General features: G+C 43.2%; 1 protein-coding gene across 1 annotated transcript; it reads left to right on the top strand.

Annotated features, from left to right (window-relative positions):
• The first annotated feature begins 207 nt into the window (after nt 1–207).
• Nucleotides 208–25,493, top strand: LOC132080595 (organic cation/carnitine transporter 2-like). The gene is made up of 10 exons (XM_059483831.1): nt 208–616; nt 9,083–9,186; nt 11,858–12,012; nt 13,375–13,546; nt 14,465–14,591; nt 18,301–18,401; nt 21,250–21,464; nt 22,730–22,912; nt 23,363–23,498; nt 24,042–25,493. Exons 1-10 carry the CDS (start codon nt 224–226, stop codon nt 24,127–24,129), a joined length of 1,674 nt encoding a protein of 557 aa, XP_059339814.1. The 5' UTR covers nt 208–223; the 3' UTR covers nt 24,130–25,493.
• The last annotated feature ends 803 nt before the right edge of the window (nt 25,494–26,296 follow it).

Here is a 26,296-nt window from a genome sequence, read left to right as displayed (position 1 = left end):
TGAGGCGGCTCCGCCTGCCCCGGCCCGGCCCGGCCCGGCCGAGCCCCCGCCGCGCCTCCGGGCGGAGGGCCCCGGGCCCGCCTCCGCCGGGCCGGCCCCACCTGCGCGGCCCCGGGCAAACCCCACCCCCAGGCCGGCCCATGGCGCGGGGCTGCGCGGCCGAGACGCTTCCTGCCCGCGCCACACCGAGCCGCGGGACCGGCGGCCGCAGCTCGGCCGCGCCATGCGCGACTACGACGCGGCCACCGCCTTCCTGGGCGAATGGGGCCGCTTCCAGCGCCTCGTCTTCTTTCTGCTCAGCGCCAGCATCATTCCCAATGGCTTCAACGGCCTCTCCATCGTGTTCCTGGCCGGCACGCCCGAGCACCGGTGCGTCGTGCCCCGCGGGGCCAACCTGAGCGGCGAGTGGCGCAACGCCAGCATCCCGCTGGAGCTGCGGGACGGGCAGGAGGTGCCGAGCCGCTGCCGCCGCTACCGCCTGGCCGCGCTCGCCAACTTCTCGGCGCTGGGGCTGCGACCCGGCTCCGACGTGGAGCTGGAGGCGCTGGAGCAGGAGCCGTGCCTGGACGGCTGGGAGTACAGCCGCGATGTCTATCGCTCCACCATCGTCACCGAGGTGCGCGGGAGCGGGAGGGGAATCCCGGGCAGCCCCGGGGTGCCGCGGAGAGCCGCGGGCTTATCGCAGTGCCCGTGCAGCTGCGCCGCGTTCTGGGCTCTCTGCCGGCACATTGATGTGCTGCTAAAGCCATGCCGAGTTTATTTTGAGGTCTTCTGTTCACTTTCATTTGCATAAGAACGAGGAAGGAAACTTTAATAGTGAGGGTGGTGAGACATTGGAACAGGTTGTCCAGGGAGGTTGTGGATCCCCAATGTTCATGGGCCAGGTTGGGATAAGGCCTTGAGCAACCTGGTCTGGTGGGAGATGTCCCTGTCTATATCAGGGACTAGATGATCTTTATAAGGTCCATTCCAATCCCTTAACATTGTTTGTTTCTATAATGAGCTTCCAAGTGCAGCCTGTTTCCTTACCAGCGAAATTGATCACACTGTGCAAATGCTTCTTGCTTCATCAGGTATCTGTGCAAGGGGCTGGAGCAGGGTTAGCACTGGGTTCAGCTTGCTTGGTGTGACAGAGATGTCTCTTTGAACATCAACAGTGTTTGTTTTCTTTCATTAAAACAATAAAGGTGGTAGAACTCACGAAATCACAGGGTGGTTTGTGTTGGAAGGGGCCTTAAGGAACATCCAGTTCCAACCCCCTGAGATGGGCAGGAATACCTTCCATTACACCAGGTAGTTCCAAGCCCTGTTCATCCTTGCCTTGAGCACTGGTAGGGATGGGGCATTCATAGCTCCTCTGGACAGCCTGTGCCAATGTGTCAGCACTCTCACTGGCTGGAGTCACCCTGAGTTGTGCAAGATACATGGGTGGGGAGGCCTGGTTTAAAACTTTATTCAAAGGACCCTGAACTTTGCTGTGTGCCCACAGTGCCTCTGCTGTGTCCCTGTGCTCACGTGCTGGGACAGGTCATGTTTGTGTTGGTGCAGGTGTCCACTGCCTGAGTCAGGTCTGGGGTGTGGGCAGCCTACCAAAGGTGAAGCTGTGCTGATTGTCACTGCTTTCACAAGATAGCTGTCCAGACGGGCAGGTTGACTTCAGAAGCAAGGAAATGGATTTTGATAAGTACTTTTGAGGAATACTTGAATTTCAATACAAGCATAGGCCTTTTTCAGAAGGCTTACAAAGTTTGTACAGTCCCATTGCCTGGACATGAGTTTCATGGAGCTGGAGCTCCATAAAAAATCTGCCATGATTTCTTGTTTTGCAAACTGGGTCGTGATCAGTGTTTGGGTAGTGATGGGTGTGGGTGCTAAATGTCCATAAGCTGATCTGGGCACAGAGGAAAGGTGGCTTGGGGAGCACAGGAGAGGAGCAATGGCAGCACAAGGGAGGATTAGAAATGGGAACAGAGTTGTAGGAAACTCAGTCAAGGTTTGAATGATTCTGACAAGTGCAAGGCATTGCCTCATCTAAACAATTGCTGTCTTACTGCAGAGGAAAGCTGCTGGGAATGTCTCAGCTCCAGTGCTTGCTGAATGCACTGTTGTGAAAGGCTGGGTGCTCTCAGGGCAGTGTGAGGCTGTTGGCATCTTCGTGGGCAGGCTTTTCACAGGGGGCACATGGGTGCTGTTTGAGTGCTGTGCTGAGATGGTGATCCTGGCTTAGATGTGCTGCCTTGTCTTTAGAGCTTCGCTCAGCTTTGGCTTGATGTTAATTAAAATGTCTTGAGCTATTGGAGTATTGTCCAGGAGTTTTACAATCTATAAGACAAGAGAGCTGCTCACATAGTGCTGAGACTCCCCAGCCCTGGCTCCTGGTCTGTGTGACTTGGCAGATGTCCCATGTCCGTGGGAGGCAACGTTTGTCTGCCCAGGCATCATGCACTGAGGCAGTATTTTTTTTTTCTCCTCTAATATTAATGCTTCTAAACGAGTTTTGCAAGAGCTGTGGCCTTTCACACACTTACAGGTTTTCAGTGTTTAACTTATTTAATTTCTTGGCTTGGTGGTACTGCTTTCATGATTAACTAATCTTGTGTTTAGTTGCATATCTAACTTGTTGAATAATCATGAGGACCTTTGTCCCAGATTTCCATGGCTGACACTGGGAGGGGGAAGGGGGATTTTTTTTTAAGAAAGGTTTTTGCTGAATCTCTCATGACTTTAGAGAAACCTTGTTTACGGTTCTGCTTTTCAACGGAGACTTAAAACATTCAGTTCTCTCCCACTTAGAGACTTTCATTTCTCACAGGCTAACAACAGAAGGTTGTTATTAGCCAGTCTGCAGTATTTAACCAGCTCTGGTGTAACAAAATCTCTTTCTGTCTTTTACTTTTTGAAATGCTGTAGCTCAGGGCATAAGAAGGGCTTTATTTTGGCTCAAGAAACCAGCTGTGTCATTCTAATGCCTCCATAAGTCCTGTAAAAAATGAATGTAGGAGTAGTAAAAGTTCATACATGGTAGTAAAAGGACTAAACCAGGAGTAATTAAGGGAAAAGATTAACTTCTGCCAGTCATGGCTGTTATGGGGCTATACCAGGAGTAGAATTGAGCAGTGGAGTTAAGGGCATGAGTGCACTAGAAATATGATATAATGAGGTGTTAGATGATACATCAGTCAGAACATTTTAGTTCACACAAGAGTGATTCTTAAACAGTGAACCTTAAACAGATGCTGAATTTTGGATACACTTATTCATCCTCAGCTTCTAAAAAGGTGTTGTAATTGTTCATCAGTTTGAAATCAGTGCAGATGGTGTATGCCAGATTTGCATGCTTTGTGTCTGTTTTGCTATTGGCAAACTTTAGGGCCTGTTGGCTTTTGCAGGGGAAGGATGCCCATGGTGGGACTTGCCAGGTGTCTGGAGGCTGGTCAGGTGCAGGGCTGGTGCTCCTTCCTGTGTGGCTCTTCAGAGAGAAAGTTCTGGGCAGAGGTGAGGGCCCAGAGGTTTCCATTCTGTAGCCCCAGGGATGCAATGCCCTGCTGTGCTGTCACACCACAGTCCCTGCAGGTGAGTGGGTTATGCCAGGGCTCCAGGGAGCAAGGGGAGGCTGCAGCAGTGACATGTGCAGGACACAAATGGGCTCTGGGGCACAGCTGCTCATCCAGAGGTTTCTGCTGGAAGGCAGAGGGGTGTGTTGTTTCACTTTGCCAAAATAAAAACACAGGCTTGTGCTAGACATTGTAATTTATACAGTCATAGAATCATAGAATGGTTTGGGTGGGGAGGGACCTCAAAGATCATCTTCTTGCACCCCTGCTGGCATGGGCAGGGACAGCTTCCTCTAGAGCAGGCTGTTGCAGGAGTGGGGCCGGCAGATGAATTGTAAATCAGCCCTGTGTCATCCAGGTTCAGCTCTCACCCAACTCTTCATTAATATTAGCCACCTCCATTATTTATCATCTTTTAAAACAGGTGCTTCTTTTTTGTTTTTGTAGGTTAATATCTGCTTATCACTGTGGCTGAGGTTTCATACTCATGACTTTGCAGCCCCAGGAGCTGAAAAAGCTGTTTGCAGCTTTGCAAAAGTTTAGTATTACTAGTCTTGTCAGAAGAAGGAAAAGAAAGTCTGGGTTTCATTTAATAAGTAAATACAAATATCTGACAGATAAACAAAGGTGTTTGTAAAATGCTGGGTTTTTCAAGGTGTGATTGAAAAAGCACATCATGCAGTAGTGTTTGAAATTGTACAAAGTACAGCTGTTTCTGAGATCACAACATAAAGTAAGATTAATATTGTTAAAGAATAATAGGCCTGCAGTTGATATTGTTAAATGGAAACAGTGCTCTTTTAGAGGCACTGTGGGCAGTTAGTAAAGGTAAAATTCCCTTCATGTTGCCTTTACTTTTAAATTCAAACTCACCTCAGGTGATGGCAGTGCCCTGTTTCCTTTTTCTCCAGCCATCTCAAAAATGTGATGTGTAGGGAACAGTTCCATTTCTGCACTGGGATTGTAAAATATTTGGCAATTTCCTTCCTGTTCTATGCAAACTTTATTGCTGCAAAAATGTAAAATGGCTAGAGGAGGGAAAATTAAGCAGAATGTGTATTTTGTAGACACAGACTTCTGTTTGCTGTAGATAATAAGTTTCAATGTAACATCTAGACCTTTTAAGTATTTGGAATATACAAATGTGTTTTTAGAGGAAAGGGTGTTTAATAACACTCACAGCTTTCAAGTAAGCAGAGAATACTTGTATGGATATAAACAAAATCAGATTCAGCATCAAAGGTTGTCAGTACTTGGTTGTGTGACTTCAATCTTTTGAAGATTGAAGACTCAATCTTCAAAACTGAGATTTTTTGAAGAACTTGCCTCTACTTGCTGAGAGAAGCAAGTGGAAGGAGGGAATACAGGGTACTGGGCCAGCTTCAAAAAGTCTTGATTTTTATAAAGAAAATATTAATACATGGAACTAGCCACTTAATTTTTCAATTACACATGTTGCATAATTGGTAGGTGTTATCATTGTGCACATTCTGGGCAAGCCAGGAAAAGAGTTTTAAAAAATAAAGGAATGTGATGACACAGTATCTTGTAGCTGTAAAAATTGTTTTGTCTATAAGGCTTTTCCTTGTAGGACAGAGGTCAGATGATGCTCTTGAAGGTTTGTATTTGTCACAGTCCAGCTTTGTTTAGGGTTCTTGTAGTGGCACTAGGGAAGGGCCTTGAGTTTGAGGGAGGGAGGAGATCTGATGGAGTAATTTATAGAGTTTTTATTCTTCTCAGTTCTCTCACTGGCCTTGCCTTTCTAGCAAGGGACTTGGAGACATGGTTCCAGGCAGCTGGCATGTAAGAGATCAAGCAGAACTTGGAAAATGCTCTCCTAGAAAGGTGTGTGAGTGATGGCTGTAAGTGCCTGGGACTGTTTGATACTCGAGCCCCAAACCTGGGCTTGAGAAGCAACTGCTTCAGTCCCTCTCCTTTTTGCTCCCCCTGCCTTCTGACCCAAGCTGTCCTCATCCCTGGCCATCTCCACAGCCTGTCCTCTTTTCCCCATCCCCTGTTCCCAGCTGTCCTCACCAGCACTGGCATCAGCCAGGGATCTGCTTACAGAGGTGCCTGAGCACAGCTCAGCTCCAGCACACAAGTGAGCATTGTGCTGGCTGTCAGGCTGCTGGCAGACATCACCCCAGCCTGAGGAATGGCCTGGGAAGTAGAAAAATCACACAATATCTGTAAGATGAGTAAGAAGACAAGTTTAAACTGCAAACAGAGGATGTCCTAAAGTTATAACAAAATAGGTCAGGAATGCTCTGTTCTGTTGGGTACCAGTGTTGAGCAGCTCAATGCTTCATAATCAGCAACTGCTCTTTGAAAACAGAGTGGAAATGTTTTTCTTGTGCTTGAAGCCCAGATACCTTACCAAGGTTAATCTTATCTTGTCCAGTGGGGCAAAGGCTGTCACAGCTAGCAGGCTAGTTCAAAATAACTAGATGCTAGCTACTAAGAAGTGAACATAGCACATGGTTTTAGAGCACTAGGTCATGGTGTGCTGTGTCCAAACAGCACTACCAGCAGCAGGGGTTGATTAGTAACTACTCCTGGGTCACTTGCTCTTTGCCATGCTGATCTAGCAGGGTTGCTTTGGTGACTTCCTCTTGGACAATGTGCAGTTGAGGGAAGGGTATGGTTGCAAAATTATCTGGAAGGATGATGCCATCATCACTGACAAGCAGTATGATAGACCTTTTAGGTGTGTCATTAATGAGTTGAAGACTTTGACATTTATTTACTGGGGCAAAGGGTAACAGACCTTAAAATCCCTTTGTTCTAATTATTATGTTTCTGTGGAGTCTGTAAATAACTGGTATTGTACAACCAGGGTAGTTCTACTTTGGAAATTTGATGTTGAAGTTCACTTTGATGCCTGGTTCAAAGTGATCTTCAGCATGACAGCTCCTCACTGTGCTTTACAGGGAGGCCAGAAAAACAAGCTGGTAATCATTGCCACATTTGAATGCCCAGTATGTTTCCACCTGCCAGTGCAAGAAGGTTTTGGCAGAGCTGTGCTAAACATTTTAATACCATGAACTTTTCCAAGAAAGGTCTCCACCTCAGTGATCTGAAGGAAGTGTTTGTTGTAGGACACAAACGTGCCAGTGTCTGGAAATCCAAGTGTTGTTCAAGCCTCGTGCCAAAGTGCAGGGTGTAGGACAGATGAAAGGAGGTGGTGGACTCACAGGCACAGGGTGATCAGCTGGAAAGTAATGATCTATTTAGTAATGACAGACTGATGACCAAGACAGGTTTTAGTTCTGTTATTGAGGATGTCTGGCTGCAGTAGTTGATGCAAAGATAGCTTCTTGTGAGTAGGCAAGTCTTTAGAACAGCAGGCTTTGTGTTTGTGGTGTTTGTTTCTCTGATAGGTGTTATCATATAAAGGCATATACTAACCACTGAGACCTTTGGTCTGTATAAATTATAAATTTGATAATAATCATTTGCTAGTATTTCCCAGTTGCCAGGTATGTTTTACTGAAGCTTCCTAGCTGGCTTAGACTCTGTGGTCATGACAGACTCAAGATTTCTTTAATCTATAATGAAATATAGCTTTTGTTGAATAATAGATATTTAACTATGAATGTTAATTATAGTTCATAATCTAAATGATGTGGATAACTATAGTAAGTTCAATTCCTTACCATGAGTGGGATACATTTGTTAACACACTGGAAAGCCACAGTTCTGGAAGGAACTTCTGTAGTGATGCCTGATTGATGGTGGTGGTGGGATGTGCTGGAGCACTGCCTGGAGTGCTGGTACCTGAGCTCCAGGTGCTGTGAGGCTGGAAAGGCCTGAGGAGGAAATGTTGAGGGTTATGAAATCTGATAGAAAGAGAGATTTTTCAGACATAAAATCATAAACAGGTTTATCAATGGAGGGGTTGTGAAATGACCAGAATACAGTTGCAAAAAAGGTGCACATTGACCTTAAAAATAATACTTATGATGACTGTCTTATAAATATATATAAGGTAATGTAAGGGCTGGCAGCTAGAGTTAGACAGCTGATGAGAGTGTAGCCTGTGTGAATGACCATAATTTATCTCTGGAACAATTCCCAGTTCTAATTCAAAACTAGATGCTATTCCATGAAATAAGCAATGGCTCAGTTGCATTTTGATACAGGAATCTGGCAATGAAAGGTCATTGCTGGTGTTGCTCATTCTGTGCATAGTTTTAAGTGATGCTCCAGCCTTAAAACATGGGCAGGATGTGGTTCTGGTGTGACTGTTAACAGGCTGAGGGCTGTGAGATTCCTGGAGTCAACAGGAGCATTCCCTGTGTGGGAGCTGGAGCACACAGCAACTGCTGTGTGTTTATCATGAGCAGATCAAAGCATGGAAGGGTGTTCCCTTCAATGAATTGAAAAAAATAGACTCAGTTATTTGTAACTGGGGGACAAAGGGGATTAATTATTCAGGTCAGGGTGAATATTTTCATTCTGACCTTTTTAATACAGATTAAAACCTAAAATTTTCCATTGCTAAAACACCAGAAGAGGCCTTGAAGGAGCTGTTTGAATAACTACGCTCAGGAGGGTTTGGTCTCACATCTGTTGCCTCCCAGTTCCTGTCCTGCAGGGCTGCAGCACCTGCCCTCTGGCAGCAGGTACTGGGAGAGCTCTGGGAAACTGGCTTTATGTCCTCCAGTCAGAACATAGCTGTGAAGGAGGGGATGAGGGATCCCTGCTGGGTTTTGTCCTTTCTTCTAATATTTACACATTTTTTCTTCCAGAAAACCAAAATAGAACTAAGAGTCTTTTAATAATAGTTGTTTATGTAGATGGAAAAATAACACGAGTGCTGTTTCAAAAACATCTGACTGAACTGGGTAGGATCTTGAAAAATATTAAAGACTTTATTTTAAAAATATTTCCTTTTATTCCTCATTTTTGTTTTAATTTTGGAAATCTTTGTTTGTTTGGTATATATTTCAATTTGTATTTCAAAGATACTAATTGAGGTTAGTTAGATTCCCAGGGAAGAATGAGCAGTCTCCTGTCTCTCCAAACCATATTAAAATGTAATAAAAGGCTTTTTCCTTCCTATATTGTTGTTTATATGGTTCAATTTTTCTTAAATTAGGAATGTGAATTTTTAATGGGAAACATTACTATATGTAGGGAAATCAAATTTAGAAACTATTTAGAAGGTCATGCTGTGACAAGCCAAGGGGGAATGGCTTCACACTGACAGAGGACAGGGTTATATTGGATATTAGGAGGAAACTCTTCCTGTGAGGGTGCTGAGACCCTGGCACAGGTGCCCAGAGAAGCTGTGGCTGCCCCATCCCTGGAAGTGTTCAAGACTGGATGGGCCTTGGAGCAGCCTGCAACAATGGAAGGTGTCCTTGGCCATGGCAGGGGGTTGGAATGAGATAGTCCTTAAGGCCCATTAGAGCCCAAACTATTCTGTAATTCTGTTCTCAGTCCTTCCAAAGCCAGCTCAGCAGAGTTTAGGAGGGAGGGGAAATCCTGTTTATTAAAGACTTTCCAATTCTCTCTCCCTGCAGTGGAATCTCGTATGTGACAACGACTGGAAGGGACCCCTGAGCACCTCCCTGTTCTTTGTGGGTGTCCTGGTGGGATCTTTCATCTCAGGACAGCTCTCAGACAAGTAAAGTATATACACCAGAGCTGCTGTCTCTTTGATGCTCATTTGTAGGCATTTCTTGTACATCAGCTTTCCTACTAGTGTCCTTCTGCAACTGCTAACATGTCTGTTCTGTAACTGTCTAACCTGAGTGTACAGAATGGGTAGAGAAATGTGCTGAGCTACAACAGAATGTTACAAAGATTGTTAGTAAGTGTTGTCTACATCTGCTTGTTCTTGCAACAAAGTCACTCTACAGCAAACTGGTATTTTGTGACAGAAAGCAGGTGTTGGAGATGAGTTTTGTCTGGAAAAATCTGATCAATGACATTCTCTTCTATTTACTTTGAACTACCTTCTGAGGGATCCCTGACACTTGTTTTCTTCTTCTTTTTTTTTTTTTTTTTTAGTTTAAATTGGGATTTTTCATTTTATAAACTATAGCTGCTTTTTCTCATCATCAAATACAGCATTTAAGTCCAATGATCTGTATTTGTGGAAGCATAAATGCTGTTCAGCTGTACTCCAGAGAAGCAAGATTTCTTGTTGATCAGTACAAACATAGGAAAAAAAGGAAGACACCATTAATTTCTGTGGTGATGCCAACAGTTGTTTGTATTTTGTAAAGCTCAGTTTTTCTGATTCTCTCCCTGGGATTTGCTGTGCATTGTGTGCAGTCTTTCTTATTCCCTGAGAACAATATGTGGTTCTCTAATTTGCTGGTACTTGCAGAGTTTCTGTTTCACTGAAACATAATCTCCATGCCACAAATCTGGCATCATTTAGAGCCTTTTCATAGCTGCCTATCAGGATGGACCAATCTCAAGCTTAGAAAGAATGATCTTTTAAAATTAACCAGGCCTCCTGTACTTCTCTCCAAAGCTATATGCTATGTTTTTTGTCCAAAAAAATCCCTGGGCAGGCCAGTGTTTGCTCTCTCTGTGATCCTGCCTTCTGCCTGGTTCCTCCCCTCCCAGTCCTGCTCTTTCCCCCTGCACAGCCAGCAGGCTGCTGGCCTCCACACCCCCATCAGTGCAGCCTTGTTTGAGGTCCAGCAGTGTCCCTTTGTCACCTCCTCAGCCTTCTCTGTTAGGAAGTCACCACTAATGAGCTCCAGAAGCCTCCTGGGTTGTGTCCTTCCAGCATGTCCTAGAGTGTTCAAAGCCCTCATGGTGGGCAGTGCCTTTGGACATGAGGACCTTTCCTGTGGTGCTCTGCAGCAGGTCCTGTTTGCTTTTTTCTCAGCAGGTGGCTGCAGCAGGCACCCAGCACCCTTGTCCTCCCTGCAAATCCCAACCCATGATCTCAGCTGGCTTGTCACTCATCCCCAGGCCCAGATCCATGCCCTCCCACGCGAGGGGTGATTCCCCTCTTCCCTGAGTGTCTCACCACCTTTTCCTGGTGCTGCTGCTTCAGAAGGTTCAGGTGCTTCCCTCCAAAGAGCTCCTTGTCTGCTACAAGGATTCTGTCTCCCATGGTCACTACCCAGCAGGTGAAGCAGGAACTGTTCTGGTGCCAGAATCCATGAGCTTCCTACTTCACACTCCTGGCAGTCTCCTGCAGCTCCTTCCCCTGGTGGCACAGATCCTCACCAGGTGCAGGTGAGGAGCCCATCCATCCATCCATCCATCCATCCATCCATCCATCCATCCATCCATCCATCCATCCATCCATCCATCCATCCATCCATCCCTGCAGTCCGTCCATCCCTGCAGTCCGTCCATCCCTGCAGTCCATCCATCCCTGCAGTCCATCCATCCCTGCAGTCCATCCATCCCTGCAGTCCATCCCTGCAGTCCATCCCTGCAGTCCATCCAGTCACTTGTAGCCACTGAGGGACACCAAGCTCAGGGTCAGGAGCTTCCTCTGTCCATGAGGAGGATGGTCCAGCAAAGCTGCCTGCAGTGAGCCTCAGACATGAAGGCTGACATAATATTTGGGGGTTTCAAGTAACAGTTCTTTGTGTAATGCCCCTGACACCAGCTGTAGACCTGCAGGTCAGTGTGGACTTTCAAGCTGTGAAACTTGCACTCAGCACACCCTGTCCCAGCAGCGTGGGGCTGCCTGGGCCAGGACAGCAGCAGCCACTCTTACAGCAACTTGACAGGTTGAGTTTAGTTTAATTTCTTTTCTTCTTGTTTTTGGGGTTTTGTTAGTACTTCATCAGGAGGTCTTCTGGGATCCCTTAATTTTGTTCCAAAGGGAATGAAGATTGTGGTACGGGATCACTGACTGCCAATAGCATCTTCCGAATCTGAGTTTCACCTCTCTTCCAGAAGCATACCTCTCTTCCTTTCTTCTTTTCCTTTTTTTTACCTGTTGAGCTGTCAGGGGCCATGTGCTCCTTGGAGGAAGAGAAGCATTGGATACTCTTGCACTTAAAGTAACTTGTTCCTGATGATTTGTTTCCAGCCAGTAAGAGAGGAATAGTGTTCCAGCACATGCTTGAAGATGACTTAACTAGCAGCCCTTAGGAAATAATTTCTCTTTGCCAGTGATGTTTTTAATGTGTTTAGAATAGTTGTGCCTGTATTACATTTCCTGAACCTCTGCTTTTTGCAGAAGTTTTGTATCTCCTTAACTATGCATATAAGTAATTTTATTTTTCTGTTTTTGTAGATTTCGTTCATGATGTTGTTTAATCATATTATTTTTTTCCCCCTTCTCTTTCTTTTTTTTAATCTGTCCATGGAAGGTTTGGCAGGAAGAATGTGCTGTTTGCAACTCTGGCAATGCAGACTGGCTTCAGTTTCATACAGGTCTTCTCTACCAGCTGGGAGATGTTTTCAGTGTTGTTTGTGCTGGTTGGCATGGGACAGATATCTAACTACGTGGCAGCATTTGTTCTTGGTATGAAAGTCCTGCTGGTCACTGCATGTGTCCTTTCATCTTGTGCTTTTCCTGCTCCTTTTCAGTACTGACTTAGGGTAGATTTGTTTTGCCAAGCAACACTGTTAAGAGTGTGGCCTCACCATGCATGAATAACTTCTCTTCTCCTTGGAAGCTTCCAGCTGATAGAGGCGCAATTTGAATTGTTTCTATGGTTTACCATCCTAAAAGAGGCAAAACCCCAGAAACTATTTGAAATAAAGTCCATCTTCTAATGGGAGACATAATACATGTGAGACATGATTTCTTGGGGATTGGAGCTAGATGAACTTTAAGGACCCTTCCAACCCAAACCATTCCATGATTCTATGGTTTTTCTGGGATTTCTGATGTCCATTTCTAGCCTAAATACCTGTTTCATTTAAAAGTTGCAAAAGAACCAAGATAGGTAGAGTAAATTTTATAAAGTATTCTTTAAACAGCCTGTAGTAAAAATTTAAATGTCGTCATGACTTTTGCTTTGTATACTTTCAAGACCATATTTAATTATGGGGATATGAATTATCTCATGAATCTGAGATTTAAAAAAAAAAAAAAAAAATTCATTTACCATGACTTTACTGTCCAAAGTACCAAATGGTGGCAAGAAATTATTTCTGAGCCAGGGAAGGCCAGTTCAGGGGTGAAAGCAGTGCTTAGATAAGCTCACTGCACATAGCCTGCTGCAACTGCTGGCATCTTCTTTGATTTCCATGGAAACAAGAAAGATTGTATTTTGCTTCTCTATCTCTTGATTTGAAGGTCCCAAAACATTTCAGAGGAGGGCACTGACCCCTGTTCATGCATTTAATTCCCCTGGCAGTAGTGTGGTCTTTGTAACCAACACGAATTCCATATGTCTACCCCAAAAGACAGTGAGGATTTTGGCTTTTAGATAGTCTAAATAGTCTTTTAGAAGGTGATACAGGTTGGGAACTTAGTTTAGGGACCTTTGAATTATTCTTTAAAGAAGCTGGTCGCTCTTCATAAGCTGGAGAGGATTCTGGACATCAAGCTACATTTAACTGTTGAGAATGTCAGGTGATTTCAGCTCCTGAGGTAAAATGTAAGATTCTAAAATGATAAAATTACAGAAATATGAGCTACATATTGAGCTACAGAAATGCTATGTGGCCCAGTTCTCATTCTTTTACACATATAATTACCTCCATTGGTGCAGGATCACAGCATGAAGCAGCTCTGTGGTGCCTCCAGCTAGACAGCAGAGTGCTACATCCTGCAACTCTACAGTGCATTTCAAAGCCAATTGCTAGGGGTATTTTTATTAAGTGGCTTGGTTGCTATTAAGTGAAAACCTAATAATCCCTCTGCTGTTTTGAACAGGCACAGAAATCCTTGGCAAGTCAGTCAGAGTGCTGTTCTGCACCCTGGGTGTGTGCATCTTTTATGCCTTTGGTTACATGCTGCTGCCCCTGTTCGCGTTCTTCCTCCGGGACTGGCGGATGCTGCTGCTGGCGCTCACCCTGCCCGGCCTGCTCTGCATCCCGCTCTGGTGGTGAGTACAGCTCACTCACAAGGCTTTAGTCTCTAGAAGGTCCTGTCTGCAGGTTTTTAAGATGATGAAGTTAATGAAATTCAGGAATGGATAGGTGAAGGATGGATGTTGTGTCCTTTACTCTCCCAGTTGTTTAGCTGTTGGTCTGTGGGGTTGTATGTGATCTGACTGATGCCTGAAAAACCTGCTCTTCATGTTCTCTAGGCTTCTGTAAAATTAAATCTTGCTCATACTTCTGCACCAACTGAAATCCACAGGCTTTTAAGTATAGGTGTGAACTAAGGGCAGAAGGAAAAACCAGATGTTCTGGGCATTGGTAGGGTGACACAGATATGACAAACTACAAAACAGTACTTGCACAGCTGTGGCACTTCCGTGTTTTCTTCTGTAGTTGTTAAAATACTACATATGAGTGGCATGTAAAGCTGAAATAGTCCACGTGGTGGTGGTGTTGCTTCACTTACAGTAGCAGCTGTGTTTGTGCTTCCATCTCTGTTCCTGTGCAATCGAATGACTGGGGAATTCTGCTCTCTGATTTTCCTTTCTGTCACAGAATTTACAGTTACTAATTTTATATGTGTTAGCATCTAAGGATATTTTTCTTAACCTACAGCGTGCTGCCTGTGTGCTCACATTTCTGAATTTCTTAAATTAATCCCATACTTGGATTGTTTGGATTGCTCTTTTTTCTGAGTCACTACTAATTCCTTCAGCACTTGTGAAATCCATAAGGGCATATTAGTCTGGTCTTGTTCCTTACACTAGTCTGCTCTTGTAAATCTGATTTCTGTTGTCACTGCACTAATTCCTGCAAGATGTGGCATGTTTAGAGATCTTCCTGCCTGGAGCAATGTGTTGGTCCCTTCAGCAGCTCTTTCTATGGAAATGCAGGCTTGTTATTGTAAACCTTCTCTGCAGGATCATTCCAGAGTCTCCACGGTGGTTGATCTCCATGGGGAGGTTTCAGGAGGCAGAAGACATCATCCGAAAAGCTGCAAAAACCAATGGCATTACAGCCCCTGATGTAATATTTGACCCTAGTGAGGTAAGACTTGTTTAGCAGTCCAGTTGTTTGTGGACTTTATGTAAAGCAATTAATTCCATACAGATGAATGGAGTTATGCCTGCACTGCATTCTGTGCTTCTCAAGTGGGTGAAAGATTATTGTTTTCTGCTGAAAAGCACAATACCCTTTCCCTTCATTGCAAAGCCTTTGTGGTGCCATTCCCGCAGGAAGGCCAACATGCATTCTAATGCAAGCATCTTTTTCATCCAGTTTACAGCTGCCCTTTTTCCTTTTCAACTCTGTTTTTCAGGGGAGGATAATGAATTTGAGGTGCCTGTTGCTCAGTCATCTAAATATTTGCACCAAACAGATTCTGTGTTAAGTCAGTCTGTAATATAACTCTGTATAACACAGGGCTAATCCTGGCCAATGACATTGGAAATACTGTAATTCTAGTTCATACTCAACTTCTGTCACAGAATTTACAGTTACTAATTTAATATGTTTTAGCCTCTAAAGATAGGTTTCTTAATCTACAGTGTGCTGCTTGTGTGTTCACATTTCTGAATTTCTTAAATTAATCCCATACTTGGAATGTTTGGATTGCCCTTTTTTCTGAGTCACTGCTAATTCCTTCAGCACTTCTGAAATCCATAAGAGCATATTAGGATTCTAATCCACGTTAGGGAAAGCAACACTTGAGCCCCTTTCAGGTGAAGTAGTGACAGATATCTTTCCCATCTCTTTCTTCCTACGTGCTCCTGTTTTCTCTGGAAATCTTCCCTTTGTCTGAGCTGAAGGGTGCCTTTAAGGTGTAGAAGCAGTTCCATAGACATTCAAACTTGACCTCAGAAAGTCAAGACAGACAAACTGTTTGTATATTCCAGGGGAATGGGCACCTCGACAGAATCTGTCTGGGCAGTTGCAGGCTGACAATTGACAGTCCTTTAAGTGACAATACATATAATGAATATCATGAGTATAATATACTCATTTGCTTTACAATGCCTCTGTTCTGCTAAGGAGAATGGGAATCCATTAAGATGTAGGTGTTTGCTACTGAGATTGAAACAGCTTCCCTTGTGTTGAAGTCAGCTGGGTACTGACAAAGCTGTTTGTGCAGACTTATTAGGAGATGGTAGGGCAAGCATCCTGGTCTTACTGGAACAGAGTAAGAATGCCAAGAAAACACACTTCTGATACCTTTTCCTCTGGATCTTTGTTAGAATACATACTTTCCTTTTTCTTCTTCTTCTTTCTCATGCTGTGGCCATGAAAACTCATCTATTGCCAGCACTGCAGTGGGAGAATAGAAAATAAACTCTGGCTCCAACATCTGCCTAAGATCACTGTTCCTGGAATCTTCTCTCTTGTTCTTGGAAAGAAACACTGATGAGTTTGCTGTCTCTGAATGGCGTTGGATAGTGAAGGAGCAGAAGGCAGGGGCAAAAATAGGGATTTTATTCCAGGAAATGCTGGACAAGGAGAAATGCGTTGCAGCAGGGTGGGCTGGAGAATGTGGTGTGCATTTACAGACACGAGCACATCAGCTTTCAAAAACATACTAACTTTCTGACCATCAAAGGAAAATGATCTTGATGAACATGGAGAATTCCTGTCCATCTCTTTCCTTTCTAAGGTAAAAGTAATATTGTGGCCAAAAGATCTGCACAGAACTCCTCTGCATCAGTGGTGTGTTTACATTGTTCTTGTGTCTGCTATCTGGAGAGCTGGAAAGCAGAAGGCTTAGAGCCTCTTGAGGGTTTAGGAAGCATGTTTATGCTGCAGAGAGGTTCTCAGAAATCTGGTTGGCCCCTTTCCTTCCTCATTTGGAATGTGTGTTTGGGATGGAGGAGCCACCCGAGCTTATGGCTGGAGAGTCCCTCAAGCCTGTGCAGCTGCAGAGCTGCAACTGCAGAGTTTTGACTCCAGAGATTTCAAGCCAGTTGAGGTCCAGCAGGTGATGAATCACAAACCAGCTGTGGAGCACAAATGGGGTCTGGTTAGTTAAGAAGGGATAGAAATGTTTGGATTATAAATTTAATTTCAAACCATCATTTTGTTTTCCCTGTCCTTCTCTCATAGCTTCTTGTTTGAGCCTGTCCTGGTAAAGATTATGTTGTCTGCTTATCCAGCTCTTGAAAGGCAAGGACCCTTTTTCTCATCAACTGACTAATTAACTGCATGTTTCTCTTCCTGATTTTGTTTTATGGTTTGCTTGTTTCTTCTTCTTTTTTTTCCTTGTTTCTTGGCAACAAGTAGTGGCATGTGGAAAGATCATGTGATTTATGAGAAAGGGCTGTGAGCTGTGGAGTGACTACAGTTTGTGTGATGTAAGTTTGGCTTCAGGCAGAGAGAAAGTTAACAAAGGTAAAGGACTGTTTGGCTTTTGTAGAAAATGGGATCGATGAAAGCAAATACACAGAAATTTGGTGTGTACCAGACTGCTATTTCATTATCCAGATCTTCAGAACTGACTGTCACTTGGAAAAAATATTCATGTTACTGCAGAGGTTTGAGAAACTCCAAGTTGCTTAATCAGAGCTGATAGTTTTAATCAATGGATTTTGTCCTCTTAAATCACCTTTTCTATATTTTGAAAAATCTTTTTCTTGGTCCCCCTCTTTAGAAGTCTAAATAAGTCCTAATAAAAAAAATAATTCTTTTTTACTGTCTTACCAAGCACAGAACTTGTTCTCATACTTTGTGGATGAATACCCTTGCATTGTTTACATGGAAGTGGTTTTATGTTGAGAGGCTGGAAAGTTGAATGGGGAAAGAAGAAGATTGTTGTCTTTTTGTTTACATTCTTAGAAGATAATCTCAAAAACAGACTAGATAATGATGGGCACTCTTAGCTCATTAGCCAATTTGTCTTGGTTTAAATACATTACTCTTAGGTCCAGCTTGAGAAGTCATTGGCTAACTCTGCCCTGCTGCAGTTTATTGAAGCAAATCCTGTTAATTGTTGCTGTGTCTGCAATGGACAGTTTATCACTTTGTTTTCCTGATATTTGAAGACTATGCTGTGTCTTTCCAGATGTCCTTGGTCTTCTGACCCTTAGGCTAAAGAAACCCTCTACTTTTTATCAAATGTGTCACCATCCTTCTTACTCTATTCTAGTCTGAGTGCAGTTGATTCTCCAGGTGCAGTGCTCAAAACTGGATGTAAGAACCCTTCCAGCAGTGACATATAAATAGTGAATTAATACTGTTGCTTTATAATTCAAGTAACAAAAAGCAGTTGATTTGTGAAGCCTCAGATAAAGAAAATTATTACTATAGACCCATAGAATGTGCTGAGCTGGAAGGGAGCCACACAGATCATCAAGTCCAACTCCTGGCCCTGCACAAGACATCCCAAGAGTCACACCTGAGAGTGCCTGAGAGCATTGTGCAAGTGCTTCCTGGGCTCTGTCAGCCTTGGTGCTGTGAACATTTCCTGGGGAGCTGTTCCTGTGCCCAGCCACCCACTTTCTGATAAACATTCCCTGACTCAGCTTCATGCAGTTTCCTTGAGTCCTGTCACTGGTCACGAGAGTTAAGAGTCTCGGTCTAAATTTTAAGTCACTTTAAATTAGAGAAGAGCTTCTGCTTTCACAAATTTGGCTCTCACATGTGTTTTGTTACAAACCTCTTTCAGTAGATCAAAAGACTGAGGTATAAGTTGGTGGTAGGACTTAGTTTCATAATCATTATTTTTGCAGGAAGTTAAAGTTCCCGTGTTTTATTGTTTGCTCTCTTACAGCTACAAGATGTGAATTCCCAGAAGCAACAGACATACACCATTTTGGATCTAATGAGAACTCGAAATATCCTAACTATCACAATTATGTCAGTGCTTCTTTGGTAAGCAAGTGTGATTCAGGAGTATGTAACTTTAAATACTAAGGTGTTCTGAAGAGATACAGACAAAACCAGTTCAAAAGTCAATGACTAGCTGACTGAAACATCAAAATTCTGGTGACATAGGGTCTTCATTTTGGTGACAGTGTAGAAACACATCTGGGTTGGTGTTCCTTTGTGAACAGTCAGGCTCATCCTGAACTGAGCAAGAATCCAAACAGCTGGCAGTGGATGTGTGGGAATGCTGCCTGATCCTGGGCCTTGGGGAATGCTCTTCTGACTGTAGCAAAGTCTTTTTAGAGGAATGAGTCATACCCTACCCCCAGTCAGAGAACTTCTGCCTAGGGATCTGAACGTGATGCCTGAATAAGGGGAGACTCTTTCCATTTGTTTTGTATTGGCTCTTAAAGGGATAATGCTGCCTTTTAAGTTCTCATCTGAGATTTCTCTATATTTTCCTGATATCTGCTTTGAAGATGACCAAGCTGTCATCTTCAGCTTGGTTTTCACTGGCTGAAGCCATGCTTTATGCTCAGTTTGATTAAATGGTGGTTATTTTCCTTACCAGAAATCTTACTAAGCTGTAAACAGAGAGGGTAACTGAAAACCTGCCAGAGGCTGTACAGTGAGGTTTAATTAGTGCATGTACCTAATGACCAAACCAAAAAGGCCCCTTAAGTGCTTGGGAGCCAACTAAGTTTATATGCTGTCTTCTTGAGCAATGTTCCTGTTCCTTAGGTGGCACAGCCTCAGAGTTCAGTCCACTGACCTGCCAGCACATACAAGATGATGTGGCATCTTAGGGCAAAGGATGAATTGGCTTATGTTTAAGCCAGATTCTCTGGCCCATAACCAAGCACAAGGCCAGGCCATAAACACACTGAGAAGGGAACTTGTGCCAAAAAAACCAGCTCAAAAAGAAGAGTAATGTTGGTTCCTTGCAGAAATGTCAGTAAGGTGCCTATATAATGTCTTCCTGCTCAAGTCCAGTCACTGACTCCCATGTGTGATTGGAGGTGAGACTGCCCTACTCCTCATCTGCTTGATGTGGGGCAGTAGCTCCTGGGCACAACCAGCTTTGGGTGTGTGGTTGTAGAAATCAAAGGCAAAACCTGTTGGAACAGCATTTCTGGCAGGATGAAGCAACTGAGAGAAGCACTGACATGACAGTATGTAATCCATTCTAATGGATTCAGTAACCCATACTGAAGGGCTTTTTACCACATCAAAAATCAAGTTTTATGATAGGCAAGAAGAGGCAAGGAGGTACAGTTGACTTGCACACTCTTACCTCCTCTTGCAGAAAAATATTTGGTTAAGTTGGGCAATGTTTTCACTATTCTAATTTATATGTCAGTGACCTAATCTCCTTTAATTTCCCAATATATAAAGACATAATATCTTGTGCTTCCTCACAGCACAGTTTTCCAGCCCATGGTACACTGATGATGTATTCCATGTCATTAATTAAAAGTTCTCACCAAAAAGGGCTATAAAAGAGGATACTTGCAGGCAGTAATATATCAGCTTTACATAGTGCTGAGTGTTTTATAATTTTGACTAAGTAACAGGCCCTTAAACTATTCCCTTTGCAGGGTTTGCACCAGGGATGAAGAAGTTTGGCTTCTTGGCACCCTAGGATGTGTAAATACCACTGAAGTTTTTCTACAAATTATATAACTATATTAAGGTTTGCCAATGTAATGAGCTGAGGGAATCTGCTACCAAAAGGGAGTTCCAGCATTACAGTTCGTATATAAAAATAACTCCAAGGAGCACAGGGTGTGAAAAACACTTCAGAACTACTTGTGAGAAGAATGGCTTAGGGCAGGGCACCACAGCAGCTGGGGGTAGCTCTCATTTGTGTCACTTCATGCCCTCCCAGGCATACTAAGCAGCTTTATTTTAAGCAACTGGACCACGAAGGCTTGTCCAATATTCAGTGAGGAGGAGGAAGAGCTAATCTTTTGTCAGTGGTGCACTTGGTGCTGTACAATGGCTTTGCTCCAGGTTCTGTTGTAAGGCAGATGCTGGAGGAGATGAAGTGCCAAGTGTTCTGTGCCTCATGTTTGCACCTGGACATGTCCGGATCCACTGCCCATTATTTCCTTATTTACCACATTATACTTGTCAGTAAAGCTGAACCTTCTCTACCCAGCATCTCCCAGGACAGGACAGAGTTTGTCTCCAAGGCCAGTTGTGTATTTCTCTGGATTACATGGAAGCCAGCTGTCATCTGGCACAAAATTAGGATGGCAGTGATCCAGCCACCCGTCTCTGTCCTGATGCACTGACCAGCCCAGGCAGCCAGGCATGCCATTGTCATTTAGAATCTGCCCAGCCAGCTTGGAGCATGGCAGAGAAAATCACAGGCTGCTTGGGGCTGCCAGGATGCCATTCTCCTCCTCTCTGACTTTACACAGAAAGCATGGAGCATAATGACCCAGAAACAATGATCTCCACCCAGAGCTCTCTGGTAAACATAATGGAAAGCTGCTGTAGGCCTAAGCAGCAGTAAAATTCAGTAGCTCAGACTTTCAGGTTAAGGCTATAAACAATAGTAAAGGCAACTACTGCATTACTGCAGTGTGAATGATCATCGCTTTCTTCCCAGGGTAATATATTTTTTCCTTTGAGTTCAAGAGCAGTCTGAAAGATCAAAAGCATCTGCATGGTTTAATTGTTGACTTGCTGTTTCTGAGTCAGCACTTTAGCTACTTCAGAAGTGAACAAGTCTGCCAGATGCTGAATTTACCCTACACAGCCATTTCTGTGCTTGATGGAAATGTGGAAGATGTTCATGGCAACCTGAGGAAGAAGAGAGATTTGACCCTGCTATTGTTTCTTTCAGGATGATAATCTCAGTTGGCTACTTTGGACTTTCTCTTGACACACCTAACTTGCACGGGGACGTGTATGTGAACTGCTTCCTGTCAGCAGTGATTGAGGTGCCAGCCTACATCATCTCGTGGCTGCTGCTGCGCAACCTGCCCCGACGGTACTCAATGGCTGCTGCGTTATTCTTGGGAGGCTGTGTTCTTCTCTTCATTCAGCTGGTGCCTTCACGTATGGAATCATTAGTTGATCTCACATATCTATGATAGGTGAGGTGCAGGACCTTGCACGGGGCAGATGTGGAGGAAAAGTGTCCTGAGGGGACTCAATGCAGACACTCGTGTCCTGTCTTTGCCCCTTCTCCTTGGCTCTCAGTAACTGCCACAGCAGGACATTCAGACTCAGGTTGGAAGGTGGGTCATTGGCTTTGGGTTCTGTTGGGATTAGAACTGTACTCCAGCTTTGCCTCTAAGCTACATCTCTGGCAGGGTGTCCTGGTAAGGTCCAGGTGTAAAACCAGGACTAGACCAACCAGAATTTGTAAATTTGGTAAGTGGAAGTTACCAAGGGGCTGCAGAACTCACTTCTCAAACAGCTGCTGTTGACTTTGGAGCTTATTTAAAGAGTTACTTTCAATGGAATCATTGTGAAAGTATTTTTGATAAGCAGATATGTTTGTACTGACTGAATTAGTGTTGATAGTTAAAATAATGTGGAGCTACTGGGAAGGAAGGCCAAGCAACATTTATTGGATCTCAAACCATACATATCTTTAGTCCAGTTAGATTAATAGGGCTATAGAGTCATTACTGATAACAATATTGAATATAAGGGGAGGTGATGTTGCCTAGGACTCATTTAAAAATCAAAGACATACAAAATAGAATGTGCAAGAACTGCCTTGCTTATTTTATAACAGTAATATGTGTGCTGCATTCTCAGGTTTGGTGTTTTTTCCCCTGTTCTTTGAGTCAATTGGACACTGATATGATCTGTTTTGATTTCCAAATCTTAACTGTTTCAGTTAAAGTCAACTCAACTTCCTATAATTAAATTATTACAGCTAAGAGTGTTAATGGAATGAAGAATGTAGCTAAGAATGTTAATGAAAAAACAGTTTTTTAGGGAACCTAAAATAAAATAATTTGTTTCAAATGTCTTACTTTGTTCACTTCATTAAAAAGGGATCTATGGCATTTTTTGCAATAGCAGAGGTCTGGCCCCTGAAACCTGAGAGTATCTCAGCAGTTCTGACTCTGCTCTCCTTATTTTTCACTTGACAGGAAGCCCTGTTCTCAAGAGAAAATGGAAACGTTGACTTCTAGTAATTTAAAAAAGAAAACATTAAAAAGAACATTGCTTATGTTTGTGGATATTTACAGGGGAAAAAGACAGCAGATATTGGAGTTAATTAGACAGGAGTTACACAAACACAAAGGAGTTAAGGGATACAGTGAATTGCAGGAGCCTAAGTCCTGACTGTGTTTGGCTTTCAGATCTCAGTGTGCTGTCTATTCTGCTGGTGATGTTGGGCAAGTTTGGAATCACCTCTGCCTTCTCAATGGTTTATGTTTACACGGCTGAGCTCTACCCAACTGTAGTAAGAAACATGGGAGTTGGAGCAAGTTCCATGGCCTCCAGACTGGGCAGCATCCTCTCACCCTACTTTGTTTACCTTGGTGAGTTACCTGGGCTGCTGGAGAGATGCTCCAGAGACTCAGTTCTCTTGCCTCAATGAAGGACACTCCTTACAGCTGTTTATTCCCACTCATTGAGTTCCTACAACCACAGTTATAACAACATTCACTTTGAAAGTCAGGCTGTCATGGGGGTTGATTGGTTTTGTTTCTACTGAAAGCACAAACTTACCCAGGTAAAGCCCTGAACCTTGGTACAAACATTACCGCAGAACCACAGAATGGTTTGGGTTGGAAGGAACCTTATATATCATCTCATTCCACCAGACTTCCACCAGACCAGGCTGCCCCATGCCCTGTCCAGCCTGGTTTTGAACACTTCAGGGATGGGGCATCCACAGCATCTCTGGGCAATTACCAGAAACATAGAGCTGATACAGGTTTTTTTTTTTTTTCTTTGTTTCTTTCTCTTCTTTTTTGTGTTTTACACAGGTGCCTATGATCGGTTTTTACCTTACATCCTGATGGGGAGCCTGACTGTGCTGTCAGGAATTCTCACACTGTTCCTGCCTGAAAGCTATGGCATGCCTCTTCCTGACACCATTGATCAAATGCTGAGGGTCAAAGGGTAAGTGCCACCTGCTTTAACATCCTCTGCTCTGAGGATTGGTTTGCCTAGGTATGGTCAGAGGGAGAGGCTGGTTTTGGCAGCAAAGGCAGCACTCTGTTGAAAATACAAAAGCTTAGCTGAAGTCTTAGTCCCTCTTCCCAAGTGTAAATGTTCATGTGTACATCTCTCACTCCAAATTTATCATTTGATGACTTAATAAAAGTACATCTGAGGAATGCATTTCAAAAGTATGTTGCTTTATCAAGGTATAGGGGCATGTTGTAGGTCCTGAAAGTCTCCTAAGTGCTGGGGAAGAGCTGAACTCTTCCAGTTTAGTTCAGCTGATCTAAAAGGCACTGAGAGCATTTGGCCTTTTGCCATGGCTCTGATTGAAGATGACACATGAGCACAGATGTGCTGTAAGAAAGGGACCTTTTCACATGAAGTCAACAGGATATTAAAAATAGGAAGCTGTGTCCTTTCAGACAGGACTCTGATTTTTTTTTCTAAGTTCTCTCATCTGTTTTTAAAGTTATTTTATTTTTTCTTTCTTCATTCTAGGTTGGAATACAGGCCTCCATCTAGTAGCACAAGGGAATCCAAGGAGGAAGAAGAAAATCCAGAGATTTTTAAAAGCACAGCTTTTTGATGAAACTCCTATGTATTTCCTGGTGGACTGAAAGTTAAATGGACTTTTCTTCTAAAATTTATCCTAGAAAGGGCTAGTGACAACACTTTGTTTTATGTAATTTGAACCTTATTTATTAATTTAAGCACCATGTTCCCTACATTCTCTTTTTATATGAACATAAATACTTTGTAGCCTTCAGTGAGATTTTTCAGCCACGGTTGAGTTCATGCAGTAGTACCATGGAGCAGAATCTGATCAATCTTTTGTAACTTTACACATATAGTTCAGCTGAAAGATACTTGAAAATGAGTTCAAGGGCTGGCAGTGTGCCTGGATTTTCTTCAGTGAGCCTCCTCCAAAGCTAATGCTTACATCAAGAGGTAAAAATTGCCTGGAAAAGTTGCTCATTGCTTTTGGTTCCTTGACTTCTGTTTGTGGACAGGAAACTTATTTATTATAGTGAAGGTTTATGACAACGTGCCTCTCTGTGATCTTGCTCAAATGACTTTGCATATGCTTAATTTGTTATCAAATTGAGAAAGATGCAAAGAAAGATTTTGAGCATTAATTCTAACCTGTTATGTTTTAACTCAGCATAGACTGAAAGGACTGTCTTGCACAAAGTATTTAGCACTGAAATTTTGTTCACGAAATTCACTTGATTCCAATGCTGGATTTCAACTGTACCTTCTTGGTGAAGTTGTTTACATCTGACCTTGGATGTGGCCTTTTTTCAGGCTGGATTTATTCTAAATGCAAATGGTTTCACCTGTGTGTAGAGGGAGTGGTGTTAGTTTGGCATTCTCCCTTTTCAATGTGTGGTGAAACTTCTATGTATAAATTGTTTTAATGTTTTCTGTGCAATTTGGATGATGGAAACAATTCTCCTGTCTTTGTTCTGTGTTTTCCCCACTCCTGTACACATGCACACAATTAATACATTTAGTTGTAAATTTTTATGTTAATCATGCCACTGCAGTGACCTCCTGGTGGAATGTACTGAGAACAAAACTCAGAATGTATCTCTGACCCCTGATTCTCCATCTTCAAGTGTCATCTATATGATTGCTGTGAGGTCTGTACATTTTAAGTTTCACTTAACTTATGTAATCAGTGAATTGCTTTTAAATTGTTTAAAAAACCCAACAAACCCACAAATCTTGTTGTCAGTCTGCCAAGAAACTGTTCCTTGTGTTATGGAAGTTTGGCATTACCTGTGTTTCTTTAAATACACAATATATATGTACACAGAGTCTCATTTGTGCTATGCTGGTTACAGTGTGACAAATGTGAGTGGTGAAAGGTTTCTCTCTCATGGCACTTGTGTTTTGTTCTGTCTTGTTAAATTAAGACAATAATAATAAACAGCCTAAACCTTTGAAGCCTAAACTCTCAGAGTCCTTACTCTGCTGCAGCAGCTGGTTGGGGAAGTTTTGCATTTTCCTATGGCGTTTAAATATACAGGTGGTGTTGGCTGATTTCAGTCTTTCATTAATCAATATCCCAAATTGTGACCTTGGTAACAGACTCCAGCAATGGCACTGACGTGTACCTTGGACTGCTTGTCACAGGAAGAAAGTAGAAAATGCTCTATAGACTATAGTGGTTTGGTTTGGTTAAATTCTTCCTAACAGTGTCTTGAGCTCTAGGGTTTGCTTCACTTTTCCTGCATTTTCTCACCTCTTTATTTAGGATTTTCATTTATGAATGCAGCAGGGAGCTGACCAGTGTCCCCGGGTCAGAGAATGATACCAAAACCACAGTGTTATCAGCTTTTCCAAGGAAAAAATCCAAACCTTGGGGCAGGTTCGGTGTCACTCTGTTTAGTAGGTTGACAAGCCCTGAGTGGGCAGGTTCAAAATGCAGTGTGTGATTTGAGGCTACTGCCAAAACCGAGAACCTGGATTTTACAAGCCTCACTGCACATCACAGGACAGCCTTGACATGAACAAATACGTGTCAGGGTAGTGCATGTAACAGCCAGTCCCCCTTGCCCAAAAACATGACCTGATTTGTGAGCTTTACAGCCCTTTTGAAATATTTATTGCAAGCATGAGAGTATGTTGTAAAACGTAGTACAGATATTTTTCTTTGTAAACCTTATGTTTAGGAACTGGAACACTGAGAAGCAGCTTTTTTGGTGTGTGTTGTAGGAGAATGATCTGGTAACTGCAGGAATCTGAGG

Source organism: Ammospiza nelsoni, chromosome 16, assembly GCF_027579445.1.
Source record: "Ammospiza nelsoni isolate bAmmNel1 chromosome 16, bAmmNel1.pri, whole genome shotgun sequence".
Classification (NCBI taxonomy): Eukaryota; Metazoa; Chordata; class Aves; order Passeriformes; family Passerellidae; genus Ammospiza; species Ammospiza nelsoni.
This window is presented reverse-complemented; position numbering and strand designations above follow the sequence as displayed.

Coding starts and splice junctions, on each gene's coding strand:
- LOC132080595 (XM_059483831.1), top strand. CDS start 224: ATGCGCGACTACGACGCGGCCACCGCCTTCCTGGGCGAATGGGGCCGC. Junction 617..9,082: donor GCTCCACCATCGTCACCGAG/GTGCGCGGGAGC, acceptor CTCTCCCTGCAG/TGGAATCTCGTATGTGACAA. Junction 14,592..18,300: donor TAATATTTGACCCTAGTGAG/GTAAGACTTGTT, acceptor GCTCTCTTACAG/CTACAAGATGTGAATTCCCA.